Source organism: Notechis scutatus, chromosome 2 (assembly GCF_049901735.1).
Source record: "Notechis scutatus isolate UNSWTSFEM ecotype Mainland chromosome 2, rNotScu1.2, whole genome shotgun sequence".
Lineage (NCBI taxonomy): Eukaryota > Metazoa > Chordata > Lepidosauria > Squamata > Elapidae > Notechis > Notechis scutatus.
This window is the reverse complement of record NC_142010.1, coordinates 2,385,658-2,407,267: the sequence shown is the minus strand read 5'-3', so window position 1 is coordinate 2,407,267 and position 21,610 is coordinate 2,385,658. Positions and strand designations below refer to the sequence as shown.

General features: G+C 42.4%; 1 protein-coding gene across 1 annotated transcript; it reads left to right on the top strand.

Moving 5' to 3' along the window:
• Positions 1-1,328: 1,328 nt before the first annotated feature.
• Positions 1,329-21,287, top strand: LOC113424578 (E3 ubiquitin-protein ligase TRIM39-like). Its single transcript, XM_026686348.2, has 6 exons — positions 1,329-1,733; positions 4,492-4,587; positions 6,975-7,205; positions 10,603-10,625; positions 16,088-16,203; positions 20,770-21,287. The coding sequence occupies exons 1-6, from the start codon at positions 1,329-1,331 to the stop codon at positions 21,285-21,287; spliced, it is 1,389 nt and encodes a 462-aa protein (XP_026542133.2).
• Positions 21,288-21,610: the final 323 nt, after the last annotated feature.

Here is a 21,610-nt window from a genome sequence, read left to right as displayed (position 1 = left end):
GTGTGGCTTGGTGGGCATGGTGTGGCTTGGTGGGCATGGCAGGGGAAGGTTATTGCAAAATCCCCATTCCCTCCCCACCCCACTAACCTGCTTTCCAGCTCTGTTCTCCTATGCAGGGCAACCAAAGAAGACCCAGCCAATCAGCTGGGTCTCAGGAGGCAGAGAATAGATGGGGGCAGGGCCAGTCAGAGGTGGTATTTGCCGGTTCTCTGAACTCCTCACAATTTCCGCTACCTGGTTCTCCAGAACTGGTCAGAACCTGCTGAATACCACTTCTGGTTTTCTCCCTTAAATTTTGTGAGACAGTAAAAGAACTTTTTTTTAAAAGAGGAGAAAAATGTCCTCAGGTGTATGTATTCTGATATGTGGGTGGAACTCATTTCAATGAATTTTGAGGACAATGGACAGAGATTATTTGTAAGTGTACTTCTTATGTGTACAGGTAGTTCTTGGCTTATGGCCACAATTGTGCTCCAAATTTCTGCAGTTAAGTGAGTTTTGTCCCATTTTACAACCTTTCTTGCCACAGTCATTAAGTGAATCATTGCAGTTGTTAAGTTAGTCACCCTGTTGTTAAGTGAATCTGGCTTCCCCAATGACTTCGCTTGTCAGAAGGCCGCAAAAGAGGATCACGTGGCTCTGGGACACAACAACTGTCACAAATGTGACCCAGTTGCCAAGCGTCTGAATTGAGATCATGCGACCATGGAGAAATTGAAATTTGGTAGTTGTATTTTAACTTTTTTTGAATTAAATAATGGAAAAAAGAACAAATGATTCTAAATCAAGTGCTATCTTGATTAACAACTATTTATTGTTATCAATGGTATTTGAGGGGGTCAGCCTATTTTTCAAAGCACCTGAGGGCAGGACAAGAAACGATGGGTGGAAACTATTCAAGGAGAGAACCAGAACTAAGGAGAAATTTCCTGACTGTGAGAACAATTACTTTGCCTTCAGAAATTGTGGGTGCTCCATCACTGGAGGCTTTTAAAGAGACTGGCCAGCCATTTGTCTGAAATGGTATAGGTTCACCTGCTTGAGCAGAGGGTTGGACTAGAAGACCTCTAAGGTCCCTTCCAACTGTGTTATTCTTGTTAACAACTTTTTGGTGGGATTGGGAGACAATCCCACCAAACAAAATGGGTGATCATCCCATCTCACCTTAGTTTCCTTTTCTTTCTATATAGGTTGATCTTTTGCAGGAGTGGCAAAGATAAATAAGTAAATTTTTTTAAAAAAGCGCTCTCCCTAAACTTTGATGCTCAAGCATTATTACACCCTCTGGGAAGAACAAAACCGGCCTTCAGCTTCTCGCCCTCGGCACCATGAGCCAGGAAATCTCCGACAAGATATTCTGCTCAGAAGTGACCTGTTCCATTTGCTTGGAGTATTTCAGAGATCCCGTCATCCTTCAGTGTGGACACAATTTCTGCCACGACTGCATTATGAAATACTGGAGGGAGTTTGTGCTGAAGTATATTTGCCCTCAGTGCAAAACGGTCGCTGAGACGGAGGTTGTTCTCCCAAACAAATCCCTGGAAAAAATTGCAAGGTTGCTTGAAAAGTTGAAGCAGGAGGCCGGAGGCAAAGAGGCCTGCGAGAATCATCAAGAGCCTTGGGAATATTTCTGCAGGAATCACCAAGCCCCCTTGTGCAAGTGGTGTGCTGGATTCAGTGATCACGAAGGTCACGTCAGGATCTCCTTGGAGCAAGCAACCCAAGAATTTAAGGTGGGTGAATCCTCTATTTCTAAAATAATGATGGAATAATAATGTTTTTTTTTTTTTTTTAGATAAAGGTAAAGTTTCCCCTCACACATACATGCTACTCGTTTCCAGCTCTAGGGGGCACTGCTCATCTCCGTTACAAAGCTGAAAAGCCAGTGCTGTCCGAAGACATCTCCGTGGTCATGTGGCCGGCATGCCGAAGGTGTATGGAATGCTGTCACCTTCCCACCAAAGTGGTCCCTATTTTTCTACTTGAATTTTTACATGCTTTCGAGTGGCTAGGTTGGCAGCTGGGACAAGTAACGGGAGCTCACTCTGTTATGCAGTGGTAGGGATTCAAACCGCCAAACTGCTGGCCTTTCTGATTGACAAGCTCAGCGTCTTAAGCCACTGAGCACTGCGTCCCTTTTTTAAAAAAAAAATGTGGACAAAAGCTTGGATGGGAGCTGGCTGTGGGATTCTGGGAATTAAAATCCAACATCTTTTATTATTATTACTTTTTATGCAATTCCCTTTGTTATATATACATTTTCCATATCCACAATGGCGGTCTACTATCTGGGTATCATCTCTTTTAAATACAAATAACAAACCTTATACACACATTAATTATGACCATTATTCACTTAATCTATTCACATAATCTTCACTTATCCTTATTAAACAGTTTCCATTATTTAATTAAACACTCCATTCAATTTTATCATATAGTTAATATCAGACCTTATAAACATCACATTTATCACCATTGTCCTCCAAATCTAATATATTTCCTTATCCTATTTATAAAACATTATTTAGTTATACGCTTCATTTTTATTTACATATCCTCTTTGATTTTAATTTTCTAACTTCTGCTTCTACTTTCTAACCATTGATAAAATAGTTCCCAAGTTAAAAAGGATTCTGTGTCCTCCTTATCCTTAATCTTCAAAGTTAATCTAGCCATTTCAGCACAATCTAATATTTTCTTTATTACATTTTCCTGTGTAGGTATATTTTCATTTTTCCAATTTTGTGTATACATCTTAAAGGAGAATATTTGTAGCTCAGGGTTGAAATGAGGGGTCCTTGGTGCTCTCTGAGCTTGCTTGTTTTCATGCAGACCTCTTTCATTATCCAAACTAGGTAACTAGCACTGATGATGTTACCTAGTTGGGTAATGAAACGTCTGCAAGAAAACAAGCAGGCTCAGAGAGCACCAAGGACCCCACACATCTTGAGGGGGGAAACAGTGACTTAAATATGCCAGAAAATGGTTTTCATTTTAAAAAATGAATTTTTTAAAATTAAATTAAATTAAAAATGGAGAATTAATAATAAGGAAAGGGGAGTGGTTGTCGTAGGAGAAAAAAAGTTCGTCTTTCTGAAGATTTTGCTCATTGTGTTTGGTGCCACAAAGACTGCTTGCCAGAACGTAATTTGCAGCCTTTAACTGATAAGGTCTGTAGTGTAGTTAACTTTGAAGGACTATTGCCTGGACTTTTCGGTGGATGAATGCAATTAATTCACAAGAGGTAAATAAAGAGGGGTTTTTTTTGTGTGACAAGAAGTCTGTTTCTTGTTTCTGCTAAGGCTGGGTCAGAACACGGAGAGTCAATTAGCACCTCAAATATAGAGCAATTCATCCCGACAAACCTAGTTCTGGCAAAGGATTCTGACTTGTACATCTGACTTGATGTACACTGGAAAATGAAAGGTTCTCTGCGACAACAGGCCGCTTCCAAAGCCCTACTATTTATTTTCCAGCCTGGGAGGGGCTGGATAGAGTCTACGACTTCTTTCCCCTGAGAGCCGGCTTATTGCCTTCCGTTGCTCTCCTCTCCTCTCCTCTCTATGCATATACGCATCTAGGATGAGCCCCATTTGTCTCCCCCTCACTCAGCTCAGGCCCCGAAGACAGCGGCCTCTCCACCTGGGGGTGGATGGAAGGCCTCAGCTCTGCATCTGCTTCTGATTCTGCTTCCTCATCAAAGCCTTCCAAAGGCTCCAAAGCTGGCCCAGGCTCCCCTCCCCCTCCTCCTCGTCTGACTCTGCTGACATGCCACAACACAAAAGATGATCACATGACTCTGGGACATTGCAACTGTCATAAATATGAGTCAATTGCCAAGCACCCAAATTTTGATCCGTTTGTTCGTAACCCATGTGAAAAATGGTCGTAAGTTATTCTTTTTTTTTCAGTGCCGTTGTAACTTTGGTCACTAAACAAACTGTTGTAAGTTGAGGACTACCTGTATGTTAATCAAAAACCATATCTTAACATGACTCTGCTCTTACAGTGTTTCCCTCTTAACTCTGGGTCCAGCTATTTTGGGCTCTTGGGTGTTGCAGTCCGTAATACCGGAAAAGCTATCGATTCCTCATTTTTATTATAATTTTGTGTGATTCTTTGACTTCGATTGGCCCCAAGTTAAACACAGATTAACAGAGTTGGAAGGGACCTTGTAGGTCATCTAGTCCAACACCCCCATCCAAGCTGGAGACCCTACACTATTTCTGACAGATCTCTTCCAGTCTCTTCTTGAAAGTTTCCAGGGATGAAGTTCCCACAACTTCTGAAATGAATGGGAAGCGAAGAAGTCTTGAGAAAGTAAAAGTGAAAAGTAGGCCAAGAAATGTTTGTTTGTGGTGAAGAAAGTGATGGCTTTATAAAGCCAAATAAATGGAACTAGAACCATTTGCCTATTGATTTTAATGAAGGAACCTGTTATTAATGACAGATGGCCTTCTGAACACGCTTATGTTTTTTTTTTCCCAGGATTATTTCCGTGAGTTCCTTGTTTACACAGAGAATCAGAAAAATGTGATTCTGAAGCATAAAATAGGCATAGAAAAAGAAAGTCGTGATATAATCGTAAGTGTTGATGTTGCTGGCAAGTCACTATGTAAGATATTTTTTAAAAAACAGCCAATTGCTTTTAATTTGTAAATGTGTAAAATGGCATCCTTCATTTGGAGGAATCTGATCCCTGATGTCTTCAAAATCTGGTCTCTGATATGGAACAAATCTAAATCATGAAGACCGATAAAGTTTGCAGCTCAGGGTTGAAATGAGCAGTCCTTCATTTGCTCTCTGAGCTTGGCTGTTTTCTGGCAGACGTTTCATTACCCAAATTAGATAACATCATCAGAGCTAGTCAAGCTACCTAGTTTAGTCAATGAAACATCTGCAGGAAAACAACCAAGCTCAGAGAGCACCAAGGACCCCTCACTATGAACACCATAAAGTCCTTTTTAAAGTTTGCCCAGTAGAATTCAAATCAAGCAATGTCTGAATCTAAATCTTAGTGAGTTGGGTAGACTCAGTCATTGTGACTGAGTTAAGATTTCGTATGTCACGAGAATAACAGAATAACAGAGTTGGAAGGGACCTTGGAGGTCTTTTAGTCCAGGGTCCCCAACCCCTGGTCTGTGAAACAGCATTGGTCTGTGGCAAGCCAGAAACCAGGCTACACCAACAAATGAAACTCCATCCACAGGATACAGACTGTTGTGGCCCGCCAGCGGCTAGCGGAGTTGGCAGCAGGGTAGAGGGGGTTGGGGAGGAATATGGGCCAGTCCTGGAGGCTGAAGAAGGCTCGGACGAGGGCTCTGCATCAGAGGCACAGATGGGGCCAGAACAGGCTGGCAGTTATCAGCTGCCCTCAGAGACGGACAGCAGTGAGGCAAGGGAGCAGCTGGAGCTGGTTCCCTGCGTGCACATGCACAGAGCTGCCAAAAGAAAAGAACAATTACGAACTAAGAGTTGATGTGGGAGTAAAGCCACAGGTGAACGGTGAATGCCTCCTCCCATAGGGATTAAAAGAGGAGCAAAAGGGGAGGAGGCTTTTGCAGGAAACAATTCATTCCTTCGTTCATTGCAGCAGTGTGAAGACCTGTCTGTGCATCTCAGATACTCTGTGCTGAGTCCTTCCTTGTCAGCACTGCACTTGAAAATATTTACTTGGCAGCTCTCCAAGCTAGATAAGGTCTGTGCTCCTAATTAAGACCCTTGAAAGACTGTTTGCCAGGCCTTTGGCTGAACATGAATGCAAGAAATTCACCTTCGTTTAATAAAAGGGGTTTTGCCGGGGGGAAAATGTCTGCTTAGTGCTTTTTGGGGAAGTCTAGGTCAGAACACAGACAGTACACAAAACCACACCCCCTCCGGTCCGTGGAAAAACCTCTCTCCACGCAACTGGTCCCTGTTGGCCAAAAGGTTGAAGGCTGCTGCTGTAGTCCATCCCCTTGCTCAAGCAGGAAATTCTACACCAGGGGTGTCAAACTCACCTGCGGGCCAGATTCAGCCCGCAGGGTGCTTAGGTCCTAAGTTGGAAACAGCAAAGGACTGGCCCAAAGTGCCTCTGTCCCCCCCCCCCCCCCAAGCTCTGTTCTTGCTGGCAGAGGGGCTATCAAAACAAGCTAAAAATAAAACAAACTCGATTGCAGGAAATACGACTTCAGCAACAGAGTAGTCAACGCCTGGAACTTACTACCTGACTCTGTTGTCACATCCTCAAACCCCCAAAACTTTAACCTTAAACTGTCTACCGTGGACCTCACTCCATTCCTAAGAGGCCTGTAAGGGGGCATGCATAAGCTTGCCTACTGTCCCTGTCCTACTGTCCCCATTTATTCATGCTCATTTATTATGTATATACTTATACCCGTTTATACTTATATGTTTAGATTATGTGCATCCTTAGATTTGTTTTCTCATACATGCTTGACAAACAAAACAAAACCAATGTTTCCCCTTTTGCATTTGAGCATGCAAGAAGGGACAGGAAAGGAGAAAGGGAAAGAGGAAGGACAAAGGAAAAGAAAGGAAGATGGGAAGAGAGCAAGGAAGGAAAAATAAGGGAAGAGAGGAAGGAAGAAGAAAGGAGAATGAAGAGGGGAAGGAAAAAGAAGAAAAGGAAGGGAAGGGAGGGAAGGAAGGAAAGGAAGGAAGGAAGGAAGGAAGGAAGGAAGGAAGGAAGGAAGGAAGGAAGGGAAATTATAATGAGAGTGAGGGAGAGTCTGAGGGAAGGCTTGCCTTAGCACTTGGCCACCACAGGTGCCCCTGACACGAGTGATGTCAAGCTGGCCACGTGAACCATGCCCACTCCCGGCCCTCCAAGGTCAAACCCCTTGACTACAACACCCCAACTGTCTCTATTCTCCCCTCCCTATGCCTCTTCTCCAACACGAGTCTCAAAAGAGCCTCAGTCAGGCCAGCTTCAGGATTGACACCCTTTTCTTTCTGTTGGATTCCCAAAGAAAGGGACACAGACCCTGAGGAAAGAGAAGGAGGACGCGTTTGAGGAGCTCCGCCGCTTCCTCAACAGTGAAGAGCATACTCAGACCTGCAAAATCGGTGAGATAGAGAAGAACGCCATCCAGAAACGGGAGGAACGAATGGATGAGCTTTTCCAGGAATTCTCCTCCTGCGATAAGATGATGCGAGAATTGCAAAAGAAATGCAGCCAGCAAGCAAACAGCTTCCTGCAGGTAAGCTGGTAGACATTGTGGAAATAAAGCTCTCCTGGAAAGTAACTAAATTCTACTCCTGTGTTAATATGGATCAGTTGGAAACCTGGGGCTCTGCAGACAGTGAAGTTCAATTCCCAGCAGCCTAAATGAGCATGTCCAAAAGGTGTTCAATGCTGGGAGTTGTAGTTTAATTCAGAGGTGCCATTCAGCAGGTTCTGATTAGTTCTGAAGGACTGGTAGCAGACATTTTGAGTATTTTGCAGGAAATATGACTTCAGCAACAAAGTGGTCAATGTCTGGAATACTCTACCTGACTCTGTGGTTTCTTCCCCAAACCCCAAAAACTTTAACTTTAGACTGTCTACTATTGACCTCACCCCTTTCCTAAGAGGTCTGTAGGGGGCGTGCATAAGCGCACCAACGTGCCTACCGTCCCTGTCCTATTGTTTGTTTCTTTTTTTTCTTATACGTATCCATTTCATGTATTCATAACCATGTTTATACTTATACCTGTTATCTAATACTTGCTTGACAAACAAACAAACAAATAAATAAAAATAGTTCAGACAACTGGCAAATCCCACCTCTGACTGCCCCCGCCCCATCTATTCTCTGCCTCCCAAGTCCCAGCTGATTGGCTGGGTCTTCTTTGGTTGCCCTGCACAGGAGAATGGAGGTGGAAAGCAGGTTAGTGGGGTGGGGAGGGAATGGGGATTTTACAGTATCCTTCCCCTCCCACGCCCACCATGCCATGCCCACAAAGCCATGCCACACCGACACCACGCCGACAGAACCGATAGTAAAAAAAGTTGGAATACCACCACTAGTTTAATTGCAGCTAGACTGCCACAGGCCACGTATTGCTATTGGCACAATATTAGGCGGGTTGCTCAGAAGGATGTTGCACATTGTATTTAGTGAACCTTCTCCTAATAAAAGTGGAAACCTGAGGCCCATCAGAGACCCATTTGGTTGCCACAATATAAAAAAAGATGTTGAGACTCTAGAAGGAGTGAAGAGAACAGCAACCAGAGGTGGTATTCAGCAGGTTCTGACCAGTTCTGGAGAACCACTAGCTGAAATTTTGAGTAGTTCAGAAAACCGGCAAATACCACCTGTGACTGGAGAATTTACAAAAATTTGAATCCCTTCACTGACAGCAACAACAATGATTAGGGGACTGGAGGCTAAACCACAGGAAGAACAGTTTCAGAAATTGGGTATGTCTATTTAATGAAAATAAGGACTCAGAATGACATGATAGCTTACTACCGGTTCTGTGGGTGTGGCCTGGTGGGCATGGCCTGATGGGTGTAGTGTGGCTTGATGGGCATGGCAGGGGAAGGATACTGCAAAATCCCATTCCCTCCCTACCCCACTAACCTGCTTTCCAGCTCCGTTCTCCTGTGCAGGGCAACCAAAGAAGACCCAGCCAATCAGCTGGGACTCGGGAGGCAGAGAAGAGATGGGGGCGGGGCCAGTCAGAGGTGGAATTTGCCAGTTCTCCGAACAACTCAAAATTTCCGCTACCGGTTCTCCAGAACTGGTCAGAACCTGCTGAATACCCACCTCTGCATGATAGCAGTTGTTCCCAGTTGTTCCCTCCACCACAAAGAAGAGGGAGTCAAGCTCTTCTCCAAAAACCCCGAGGGCAGGACAAAAAGCAATGGATGGAAACTAATCAAGGAAAGAAGCAACTTAGAACTAAGAGGGAAATTTCCCAACAGTGGGAACAATCAGTGGAGCGACTTGTCTCCAGAAGTTGCGGGAGCTCCAGCACTGGAGGTTTTCAAAAGAAAAGATTGTACAACCATTTGTTTGGAATGGTATAGGCATAGGGTCTCCTGCCTGAGCAGCGGGTTGGACTTAGAAGCCCTCTAAGATCCCTTCCAACTCTGTTATGCTGTTCTAGATCTTGCTGATCTTCAAATCCTACCATCTGTCACCATTGATCTGGCTGTTGGCTAGAAAGTGTAGTTCAGCTATAATTCGATGGTCACAAATGCCTAACCTTTTCTGTGCTGAAATGCAACTTTCACTGTTGTACATTTAGAATAGAGTGGAGTGGAGTGGAGTGGAATAAGAATAAGAATAAGAATAAGAATAAGAATAAGAATAGAATAGAATAGAATAGAATAGAATAGAATAGAATAGAATAGAATAGAATAGAATAATAGAATAGAATAATAGGATAGGATAGGATAGGATAGGATAGGACAGGACAGGACAGGACAGGACAGGACAGGACAGGACAGGACAGGACAGGACAGGACAGGATAGGATAGGATAGGATAGGATAGGATAGGATAGGATAGGATAGGACAGGACAGAACAATAGACTAGACTATAGACTAGACTAGACTAGAACAGAACAATAGGATAGGATAGGATAGGATAGGATAGGACAGAACAATAGAATAGAATAAAATAGAATAGAATAGAATAGAATAAAATAGAATAGAATAGAAAATAGAATAGAATAGAATAGAATAGAATAGAATAGAATAGAAAATAGAATAGAATAGAATAGAATAGAATAGAATAGAATAGAATAGAATAGAATAGAATTCTTCATTGGCCAAGTGTGGTTGGACACACAAGGAATTTGTCTTGGTGCAAATGCTCTCAGTGTACATAAAAGAAAAGATACATTCAAGAATCAAGAATCTTAAGGTACAACACTTAATAATAGTCATAGGGTACATTCCCCCACATATTATTACAGATTGTGACCTAGTAAAAGTCCATACTGAGATCAGTTTGGTTCAAGGGACAACAGGAGCGAATAGAAGAGAAGAAGAGAAGAGAAGAGTTGGAAGGGACCTTGGAGGTCTTGCCCCGCTCCACAAAGGTGTTTTTAATTCATTTTCTCAATTTTCCAGTGCAGGTAATCCTCAACTGGTTGCTTAATGACTGTTACTGTGGACCTCCCTAGGCCTACTAGCAACCTGTTTTCGGAGTTCTGATGGCCGCACACATGCATGCCTGTAGGGCTGTGATCATCACATTTTGGGCACTTGGCAACTCGCTCACCTTTATGGCTGTTTTTTTTTTTTTTTAGTGTCCTGTGGTCATGTGACTGCAATTTGTGATTTATTTATTTATTTTGCTAGTTTCTAGTGTTTACTTCCAATTTCAGCAAAAAAATGGCCATGGGGAAAAATGAATTCACTTCATGCCAATGGTGCCCATGTAATGACAGTCATAAAAAAACAACAGTTGTAACTGAATTTGGTCACGTGATGCCTCAACTTATGACCTCAATAAAATATGATCATAATTCCAGGTTCAACCTGTTCTCCTCCCTATGCTAAGTGGATGGTTCTTTGATCAGCCCAAATATCAGTTGCTATCAACATTTTAACTTTCAGAATGCTCTGTGACCAGTACTGAAACTGTTCTCTTTTTCTTCTAGGATATAAGCAGCACTCTAGAGAAGTAAGTTGATCCAACAAAAAGCAAGAGATAATCTGTGCAGCAATGCTGAATGTATACTTCCTTGTTCTGATGTTCTTGAAATGCGCTGGAACGATATACTTCAACTACCTGATATCACAAAGCAGGATTGCCACTCCAGGACATTGCAACTGTCATAAATTACATGCTACCGGTAGTTAAATCAGGGGCACAAATTTTGATCACGTGACCATGGGGATACTGCAGTGGTCATAAGTGTGAAAATCGGTCAAAAGTCCATCACGCAGGTTAATCGAACCATCCTCACCTGCAGCAGAGGTTAAAAAAAGTTAAGATGTACTGATCTGAAATACGTAGGGTGGTCTCCATTCAGATATAGATGGAATTTTGAGTTTCTACAGTATTAGTGCATTCTATAATTGTAAGCTTATATCCCAAATGAAATCTCACATACAGGCAGTCCTTGACTTACAACCATATGTTTAGTCACCGTTCAAAGTTGCAAAAGCACTGGAAAAGGGGGCACTTCTGACCGATTTTCACACTTCTGACCATTGCAGTATCCCCCATGGTCACGTGATCAAAAAATTGGGTGCATGACAACTACCGGTAGCATGTAATTTATGACAGTTGGACTGTCCTGGAGTTGTGGGATTACCATTTGTAACTTTCTCAGCCAGCTTCTGATTAGCAAAGCCAACGTGGGAAGTCACATTCACTTAACAACTATCTAATTCACTTAGCAACTGCAGTGATTTGCTTAACAGTGGCAAAAAAGATTGTAAAATGGGGCGCAACTCACTTAACCATTTTACTTAGCCACAGAAATTTCGCGCTCGATTCTGGTTGTAAGTCGAGGACTACCTGTATTGTATTCTCTCCGTCAGTATCCTATAGTACCAATTTGGTTTTACCTCCTCCTTTAACTCCTCCCTAAAGTTCCAATGTTATTGGTTATTTTCTTCCACTGATGGACAGAAGAAAGAAACCCTGGCATGGAAGCTTTCGACATGCCTAGCCATAATATCTTACTCGCTCTCTCTCAGCCTAATCTTCCTCATAGGTTTGCTAGGCAGATCAAATTAGAAGTTGAATAATTAAGTTGTCAGCATTCCAAGTAACAACCTCCAGAGAAAAAGACTCCGAGAATATCATCTTTCCAAAGATCCATTAATTAGAGATGTCATATTGGCACATGTGGGGAAAACCCGTATCTGAAAGTTCCAGGTTTTCCCTAGCCCAAAGAAAACCCCAAATCCAACCCCTAACACCCAGTAGTCCATCACATGGCCCAATCATTCATTTGTTCCAACTGGAGACTATCCCCAGCCACTCCCTTCCGGGTGCAGGGTAACATGTCCTTGACTTTCTGAGAAAAGAATGTAGTTGTGGCAAATCTTCCACCGCTCCTTGAAATTCCCCTCCCGAATTTTCAGGCACTGAATCTGGCAACTCAGAAGCCTCAAAGGAAAATGGCTTCAAAGCTGACGTAAATATATTGCCCTTTTAGAGCTTCTAGAACAGGGGTCCCCAACCTTGGCAACTTTAAGACTTGTGGTCTTCAACTTCCAGAATTCCTCAGCCAGCTAGCTGAGGAATTCTGGGAGTTGAAGTCCACAAGTTTTAAAGTTGCCAAGGTTGGGGACCCTTGTTCTAGAATACTGCTTTCCAACCAGGCCACTTCCAAACATGTGAGTTTCCACTCCCAGAATCTTTGGCCCTTGCTGAGAATTCTGGGAATTGAAGTCGTCCTATCTGGACTTTTCCCTGTTGAGAAGCAGTGTCCTATCTAGAAGACACGTGGAACATAAATGTAGTATATAATTCTGACGTAATAAATAAAAATTACACATAAAGTATTGTATCACTAGAGACAGTAAAGATGAATCGTGGGTTAGGACTTCAGAATTGTCTGGGAATTGTGCAACAGGTGTCACAAATGGCCTCTTTGTCCAATGCAGTACAATGCAGTGAGCCATGAACAGATCTGTACATTGGGGAAACAAAATAGCCACTTCATAAATGCATGGCACAACATAGGAATAGAAACCCATCAGGACTAGATTCAGCAGTCCATCCGCATTTAATAAAAGACAAAGGCCACTCTTTTGAAAACAGCAAAGTCATCATTTTGGACAGAGAGGACCGCTGGTTTGGAAGAGGGGATAAAGAGGCCATCTATGGTCAAAATTGAACAGCCCTCTCTCAACAGAAGGGGAGGGATACGATGTCATCTATCTCTGGTCTACAACACCGTCCTTTCAGCAATTCCAAGAAGGCTCCACACCAGAGGTGGGTATTCAGCAGGTTCTGACCAGTTCTGGAGAACTGGTAGCAGACATTTTGAGTAGTTCGGAGAACCGGCAAATCCCACCTCTGACTGGAGATTTTACAGTATCCTTCCGCTGCCATGCCTTACCGAGCCACGCCCACAGAACCTGTAGTACAAAAATTTGAATCCCACCACTGCTCCACACCCATTGGCACCATTCAGGTTTCCCTGAGGACACAGATAAACCTCCACGTGGCTTGAGCTCACTAAAACAGGGGTGTCAAACTGGCAGCCCATGGGCCAGATGCGTGACTTGCAGGCCACGCCCACCCAGCTCCGTGAAGGGGGGAAAAACATCGCAATATGTCACGTGACAGCAATGTGACGCCATAAGTTTGACACCTGTGCACTAAAAGAACGCAAATAGCCAGCTGTCTGCAAGGAGTATAAATCCTTCCATTCCCCAACATCCAGTCGGAACCGAAGAAGCTTCTTGGATGAGAAGTGAAATGTCTTAAAAAATAAACTAACAGCCTTCTTCTTTAATGAGAACAGAAAAGAAGATACTTCAATGCAGAATGTCTGGGACACAATGAAGGCTTATGCAAGAGGATTGATAATGGATTATACAAAGAAAAAGAATATTAGAAAGAGGCAAATGATTAAAATTTTAGAAGAGGATTATAAAAAATTGGAAAAAGAATTACAGAGAACACCGCAGAAAAAGATATTAAATTTAAAATGGACATAATTAAACATAAAATGGACCAAACAGAGAAAGAAGAATTGCGCAAAAATTAGAAGTGCTAAACAGAACTACTTTGAAGATGCAAATAGGCCAGGTAGATGGTTAGCATATAAATTGAGAAAAGAGAAAGAATCCAAGAAAATACTACAATTAATGGATGAACAAGGCCAAGTCTGTTATGGTAATAAGGAGAAAAAGAGAATTATTCGAGACTTTTATGCACTATTATATTATATAAGCAGGAGGATCTTGATGAGGGGAAAATCAAACAGTACCTACAAAATGCCAACCTACCCAAGATACCGGACGAAACTGGGAAAATGTTAGAAAATCCTATAACAATGATGGAATTAACTGAAGCACTTAATAGACAGAATAACGGGAAAGCACCAGGACCAGATGGCTTTCCGGCAGAATTTTACAAAACACTACAAGAATCGTTGAGTATCTCATTGTTAGAAATTATGAATGAAGTTATGATAAACAAGAAAATGCCTAAAACATGGTCAGAAGCTTATATTACGCTCATCCCAAAAGAAGGGGCTGACCCACTACAAATTAAGAACTATAGACCCATTTCTTTATTAAATGCAGATTATAAAATCTTTGCTTCAATTTTGGCAGAAAGGCTTAAAAATACTTAAATAATTTTATTCATCCTGATCAAAATGGATTTTTACCAAAGAGACAAATTAAAGACAACATGAGAGTAATTCTGGATACTTTGGAATACTATGAGGCACATCCTGAAAAACAAATGGCTTTGATATTCTTAGATGCCCAAAAAGCATTTGATAACGTGAATTGGAAATTTATGTTATTATTACTGGAACAGATGGGTTTTGCTAGAAAATTTATCCAAGCAATAGAAACTATATATTATAAGCAGACAGCTAAAGTGATGATAGATGGAGAATTTACAGATTCTATTAATATTAAAAAGGCACAAGACAAGGATGTCCATTATCCCCTCTGCTATTTTTATTGACTTTGGAAGTGCTAAACAGAAATATTAGAGAGGACACAAGCATAAAAGGAATGAAAGTTAAAAAGGAGGAATTTAAGTTGCAAGCCTTTGCAGACGACTTGGTCTTTATTTTGGAAGACCCTTTAGAGACAGCTTTAAAATTACTGGAAAAGATAGAGACATATGGTGAGATGGCTGGCTTGAAAATAAATAAAGAGAAAACAAAGATTTTGACAAAAACATGTTATTGAGACAAAGAGAAGAGTTGGCAGACCTATTGAAAATTCAAGTTACGAATAAAGTTAAATACTTGGGGATAATTTTGACTTCAAGATGTATTACATTGAAAGAGAATAACTATATCAAACTTAAACAGCAGATAGCATCCGACTTGAAAAAGTGGGAAAATCTACAATTGTCTTTGATAGGTAGAATTTCAACAATTAAAATGAATATTCTACCTAGAATTTTATATTTGTTTCAAACAATACCAATCAAGCTAAGTAAGGACTATTTTGAAGAATTAAATAAAATTGTGTTGAAATACATATGGCAAGGTAAGAAAGCGAGAATAAAATTAAAATTTTTACAGGATGCTAGAATTAGAGGAGGATTTGGCCTTCCTAACTGGGAGTTGTATTATCAAGATGCAAACTTAATGTGGGCTAAAGAATGGATAACATTAAGAAAGACTAGATTATTGACATTGGAAGGACATGACATTGTTGGGTTGGCACGCTTTTTTGTGGTATAAAGGAACTAAATCGCAGGGCTATTTTAGAAGGCACTATATACAGGAATCGTTATGGTTGAATTGGGAGAAAATTAAGAAACAATGTTATTTAAAAATCAGGACTCATTTTATTGGGAGTTCTGGACACTGAATTTTCAAGAAGAGATTGGACTGCCATTTGTCAGAAATGGTGCAGGGTTTCCTGCTTGGGTGGAGGGTTGGACTAGATGACCTACAAGGTCTCTTCCAACTCTGATTATCTGTTATCTGAATTGAAAAATACTAATGGAAGATTGATATTCTATATGGTAACCGCAGCAAATTTATTGTATGCACAATAGTGGAAGAATTATAAAATTCCCACAATGGAAGACTGGATGGTAAAAATTAAAGAGTTTGCTGAAAAGGCAAAATTGATTTGTTTGGTTAAAGTACAAATAACGAAAACTTTTTTGGAAGACAGGAAAAAACCTTATACTAAAAAGAAGATCAAAATGAATAGATTATTCTTGGATTTGAAAATGACTAAAAATATGGATTAAATGAAGGGACGGTGAAGGGATTTCTAAAATATTTATGGAGGGAAGATTGGAAATCATGTATATATTTCTTACTTTTTAGTTTTTCATTTCTTGCACTTGTCCTGTTCTTCTTCTTTTTTCTTCTTATAGCTCTTTACTCTATGGATATTCTTGATAAGTATAAATAAATAAATGAAACAAAACAAACAAAGAAAATGAATTAATATCCCGTTTCCTATTAGGTGTAAAAAGAAGGAGATTCAACATCGCAGGTTTTTCCCTCCTAACAATAAATGGGAAATATGGAAAATATGGGATGATAACATCTTTCTGAAGAGTGCCATCAAGCAATTCCAAGGTAAAGAGGATGCTGGCCAATATATCCTGGCAGTCCTTGACTTATGACCACAATTGAGCCCAACATTTCTGTTGCTAAGTGAGATAATTAAGTAAATTTTATTCCATTTTATGACCTTTCTTGCCACAATTGTTAAATGAATCCCTGCAGTTGTTAATAACATGGGTTGTTAAGGGATCGGATAACCATTTGTCTGAAGTGGTGTAGGGTTTCCTGCCTAAGTAGGGGGCTGGACTAGAAGACCTCCAAGGTACCTTCCAACTCTCTATTCTATTCCATTCCACTCCACTCTATTCTATTCTATTAAGTGAATCTGGCTTCCCCATTGACTCTGCTTGTGAGAAGGTAGCAAACATGACCAGGGGACACTGCAACCGTCATAAGTACATGCCAGTTGCCAAGCATCCAATTTTTGATCATGGGACCATGTGGCCGCTGCAATGGTTGCAAGTGTGAATAAGCCACTTTTATAAGCCAAAAGTGGCCATAAGTTACTTTTTTCAGTAATCAATCAGAATAGAGCTGGGAGGGACCTTGAGGTCTTCTAGTCCAGCCCCCTTGCTCAAGCAGGAGACCCTATACCATTTCAGACAAGTGACTGTCCAATCTCTTCTTAAAATCCTCCAGTAATGAAGCACCCATAGCTTCTGAAGGCAAAGCTCTTCCGCTACTTAATTGTCCTCACTGTTGTTAACTTTGAACGGTCATTTAAATCAGAGATCTCCAAACTTGGCCAACTTTAAGACTTGTGGACTACAACTCCCAGAATTCCCTAGCCAGCATGGAATTCTGGGAGTTGAAGTACATAAGTCTTAAAGTTGGCCAAGTTTGGAGATCTCTGGTTTAAATGAATGGTTGCAAGTTGAGGACTAACTATACGTGGCTCTCTCGTTTGTCACACAGCAACCACCCTAAGCTCCATTAAAACAAATTCCTATATATTGTATTATTATTATTATTATTATTATTATTATTATTATTAGATCCCAGTAAGGTGGCCTTCTGCAGCTGACCAATGGTAATCTTGTCAGCACCAATTGTTTTAGTGCTTACTATATTATTGTTATTGTTTATTGTTATTATTGTTGTTTATTGTTTTTATATTATTATTATTATTATTATTATTATTATTATTATTATTATTATTATTATTATTATTGCATACCTTTGTGCTTTATAAAGTCTGCTCAGTTGTTTTCTTATTCGGTGCTGCATTGAAATAAGACGATTCACAAGCTTTAGGAAGAGAATTGTTGACTTAACAAGGGACATCTGGATGCCAGCAAGGAAGCAGGGGGAATAATAGAGAGTATTAAAAAGAACCAATGAAGACAATTTGCATGATCAAGCTTTGATTTCTTCCGCAGAAAGTCTGAATTTGGGGTTCTCCCTGCAGCAAGGTGAGTTTCCAGACTACCATAGACAAAGTTAAAAGGCTGTTCAGTCCTCTTTCTTGCCATCTTCATCATCTTTTTTTAATGACCCCATAATCCCTTGGGGGCTGGAGTCTGGGCAACTGAATGGAGATGAATGTTTACTGGCTGGATGCCCTTCCTGTTGTCAATGTGGAGTTTTGTTCAGCAGATCTATTCTCATTGTGCCCAGAGAGAAAAATATCTGTCTCTACCTAGGATCGAACTCACAGCTTCCTGATTGTGAGGCGAGACTCCACCTCTAGGCCACGGTACCACTCCTTTTTGTTGCCATCTTAATGGCATTTAATTTTTTAAAAAAGTTATTTGCCTCCATACACGTGCCTTTTTAGAGGCAGAGGATGGAAGAGAATCCACATTTGATCACACCAGCTTTCTGTGACTTTAAAAATGGTTTTTAAAGAGGAAGGTGGGCTGTGATTATATTGTTTAACTATTGGCTTTATTTATTGTGGATTTATTTTCTTATTATTGGCTAGAGGTTTTTTTGGGAAACTCTTATGTGACCACAAGTGAGCCCAAAATTTCCATTGCTAAGTGAGAGGGTTGTTAAGTGAGTTTTGCCCCTTTATACAACCTTTCTTGCCACAGTTGTTAAGTGAATTACAACAGTTGTTAAGCTAGTAACACCACTGTTAAGTGAATCTGGCTTCCCCATGGACTTCACTTGTCAGAAGGTTGCTAAAGGTGACCCCATGACCCTGGGACACTGCAGCCGTCATAAATACGGGCCAGTTGCCAAGCCTCTTCATTTTGATCATGTGACTGTGTGTTGTAAGTGTGAAAAAAGACCGTAAGTCACTTTTTCCAGGGCTGTAGTAACTTTGATCGGACACTAAACAAATGGTTATAAGTCAAAGACTACCTAAATAAACACCACAGGTAGATAAACAACTACAATCTTTTTTCAGTCGGAGGTTTTGCGCTTTATTCAAATTACTTTTACTAGATCCAGACACGGATGTGGGTCGAGACTGAAAACATTTGGGTTATTTATGTTGCAGGAAATGGAGAGAGGGTTTAAAAATGCATTAAGATTAGCCCAGAATTCCAGACCATTGTATTTTGACAAGACTATCTACCTGTCCAGTGGTGGGGATGGGATTCAAATTTTTTACTACCGGTTCTGTGGGCGTGGCTTGGTGGGGATGGCCATGTGACTGGATGGGCGTGGCTTTCTTTTTTTTTGCTTTTTTTTGTCCCACCCACCCATTTTTTGGGCCTTGTGGGCCTCAGAGGAGCCTCTGGGGGGGGGGTCGTTTTTGCTCCCAGAAGGCTCCCCTGAGGCTCAGGAAGGCAAAAAATAGAGGAGGGGGCTGAGCTCCTCCCTCCATTTTTTTGCCTTCCTGGGCCTCAGCAAGGGAAATCCTGGCACAGCTGATCTTATGAACAGCTGACTGTCGCGAAGGAAAAAAAAGAAAAAAATTACTTTAAGTCAGGAGGGCGGGATGAGCAAGCATCAGGCAGGCGGGGCAAGTGAGCCAGCGACCGGGTCAGGGGCGTGGCCAGCTAGAACTTACTACCGGTTCGGTGACCCACGCCAAATTCTTGCTACCGGTTTGCCCGTTTGCCCAATCCGGTGTGAACTGGCTGAATACCACCACTGGTGGGTTTCCAATTTTTTTCCTACTGGTTCTATGAGCATGCAGGGCTCCAAGACTGACCTCTGTCCAAACGTTGGTGAGTCAGCTGAGCTGTTTGTTAGCTCAGCTGAGGCGCGGCAATCAGCTCTGCTGTGCGAATCAGCCGAGGGAATATAGGAGAGCTAACGGCGGGGGCAGGTGGGCAAGGCCTGTCAGAGGTGGCATTTGCCAGTTCTGTAAAGTACTCAAAATTTCCGCTACCGATACGCCACAACCGGTCCGAATTGGCTGAATACCACCTCTGTACCTGTCCATATTTGGGGAGGCAATCTTATATTTTGGGGGAGCTCCAAAATAAGCACTTGGGCTTATTTTTGGGGAAACACAATTAAAGGGTGATCAGCCCGGCTGGGTGTCCCACTCTCTGGCGCACACACAAGAAGCAGCAAGCGCATGGGGACAGATGGTATCCGGCAGCAGGTGAAGCCTGCTGGCCAGGGGTGGGATGCTACTGGTTCTGCCGGTTCTAAAGAACTGGTAGCTCTGAAGAGCAGCAGACGCTGAACCAGTTCTGGGTTTGCTGCTGTTTGGTCCACCCACCCGCCCGCCTGGGCTCTTACCTGTCTTTTATTTCCTGCTTTTTCAACCTCAGCTGCTTTGCATGGGACAGCTAAGGTTGAAAAAGCAGGAAAAAATAGGCTTTTTAAACACTGCGCACCTGCACGCAGTGCTTTTCAGCTGTCCGGGAGGCACAGCTTAAGGTTTTTTTACACGCGCGCGCACAGCAAAACGTAGTCACCAAACCGGTAGTAACACTGGTTGAATCTCACCCCTGCCAGTGGTGAGCATACTTTGGGGCTGTTCGGCCTGCACAGTGAAGGTGAGTTGATTACCTGTCCAAGCAGCAGGCAGAGGCAGAGGCATGAGGAGGGGAGGCAGGGGACCTGGACGCGCTGTGCAGGCCACAGGAAAGCTGAGATTCAGTGGGCTGGAGTGGCTGGCCAGCCACAGGAGGCTTGTCTTCAGGTGGTAACAGATGGAGGCAGAGGTGCGGGAATGCAGGCGATCCCGATGTACCATGTGGGCTGCAGATAAGCCGAGAGATACACCTGTACGTATCCAGATTGCCTGCCTTCTCCCCCGTGCATGTGCCTCCATCTGCTGCCAGTGCCACCACACAAAGATGAGCCTCCAGCAGCTGCCCATGACATTGGCCCACGATGTATCCCACACAGCACATCTGGATCATGTGGCTCCCCTTCGCCTCTGCCTGCTGCTTGGACAGATAAGCAACACCTGCACTACGCGGGCTGCTGCTGCTGCTGGAAACCATCAGCCTGTGCGTGTTTGCTGCTTCCTGTGCTGGCCACACCTTCACTGGGGCTTAGTTTTGGGGTAGGGCTTATATTACACACATGCTTTAAAAATCAGACTAGGTCTTATTTTCAGGGTAGGTCTTATTTTTGGGGAAACACGGTGTTTGCCTCCAAGATTGGTCTCCCAACCGTCATGCTTGCTTATCTCCATCTTTTATTTCTTCCCTCCTCCAGCGGTGATCACTTTAGACAAGGAGACGGCTCACCCCCTGCTCATCCTATCGGAGGACTGCAAAAGCGTGACGCTGGGAAACGAGGCGGCGTGCTTTGCAAAGTCCCACAAACGATTCGACATGAGCCACAGCGTGCTGGGCTGCGAGGAGTTCAAGGAGGGCCGGAGTTATTGGGACATTTCCATGGGCAAGGAGGGGGACTGGACAGTGGGCGTGGCCCGGAAATCTGTGAGGAGGAAAAACGCCATCTCCATTGAGCCCAGAAGTGGCATTTGGGCCATAGGGAAGCGTGGCAACGACTATTTTGCTTTAGATCCTCCAAATTATTCTCGGTTGCAGCCCACTGGGGGGCTGAGAAGGATTCGGGTCTTTTTAAATTACACCGGGAAGCACGTGTCTTTCTTTGACGCCGATGAAGCCAACTTACTCCATCATACCTACACAAGCACCGTCTCCAACGAGGCCTTTGTTCCTTTTTTTCACCTCTTTCACAAGGCTGTTCTCACCCTGACTCCCTAAGTTGGCTGGAAGGAAGGACGTCGGGTAGCTTTTAAAAGCCCCGCACTCCAGTTTTCATGACTCATTCTTACAAAGGAGACAAAGCAACACATCAACCACACCTATAGTTTGCCTCTTTTTCCTTTTTCTTTTGGACTATTGTCACAAACCGAATCTAATTCATTCGAAACGCCAGCTTCTTGCTTCTAACCAAGCATCCTTCCAAAGGTTTTCTTTTTCTTTTTTTAAACAGGGGAAGCTTTTTAAAGCAAACTCTAAATGCACACTTCACATAAAGCATGGGTTCGTGTTTTTAAGTTTATGTATTTGAAACTCGAGGTGGT

Bases quoted from the DNA above. Each gene is read 5' to 3' on its own strand.
- LOC113424578 (XM_026686348.2), top strand. From the start codon at position 1,329: ATGAGCCAGGAAATCTCCGACAAGATATTCTGCTCAGAAGTGACCTGT. The intron at 1,734-4,491 runs GTGGGTGAATCC...TTTTTTTCCCAG, and splicing joins AAGCAACCCAAGAATTTAAG to GATTATTTCCGTGAGTTCCT. The intron at 4,588-6,974 runs GTAAGTGTTGAT...GGATTCCCAAAG, and splicing joins AAGAAAGTCGTGATATAATC to AAAGGGACACAGACCCTGAG.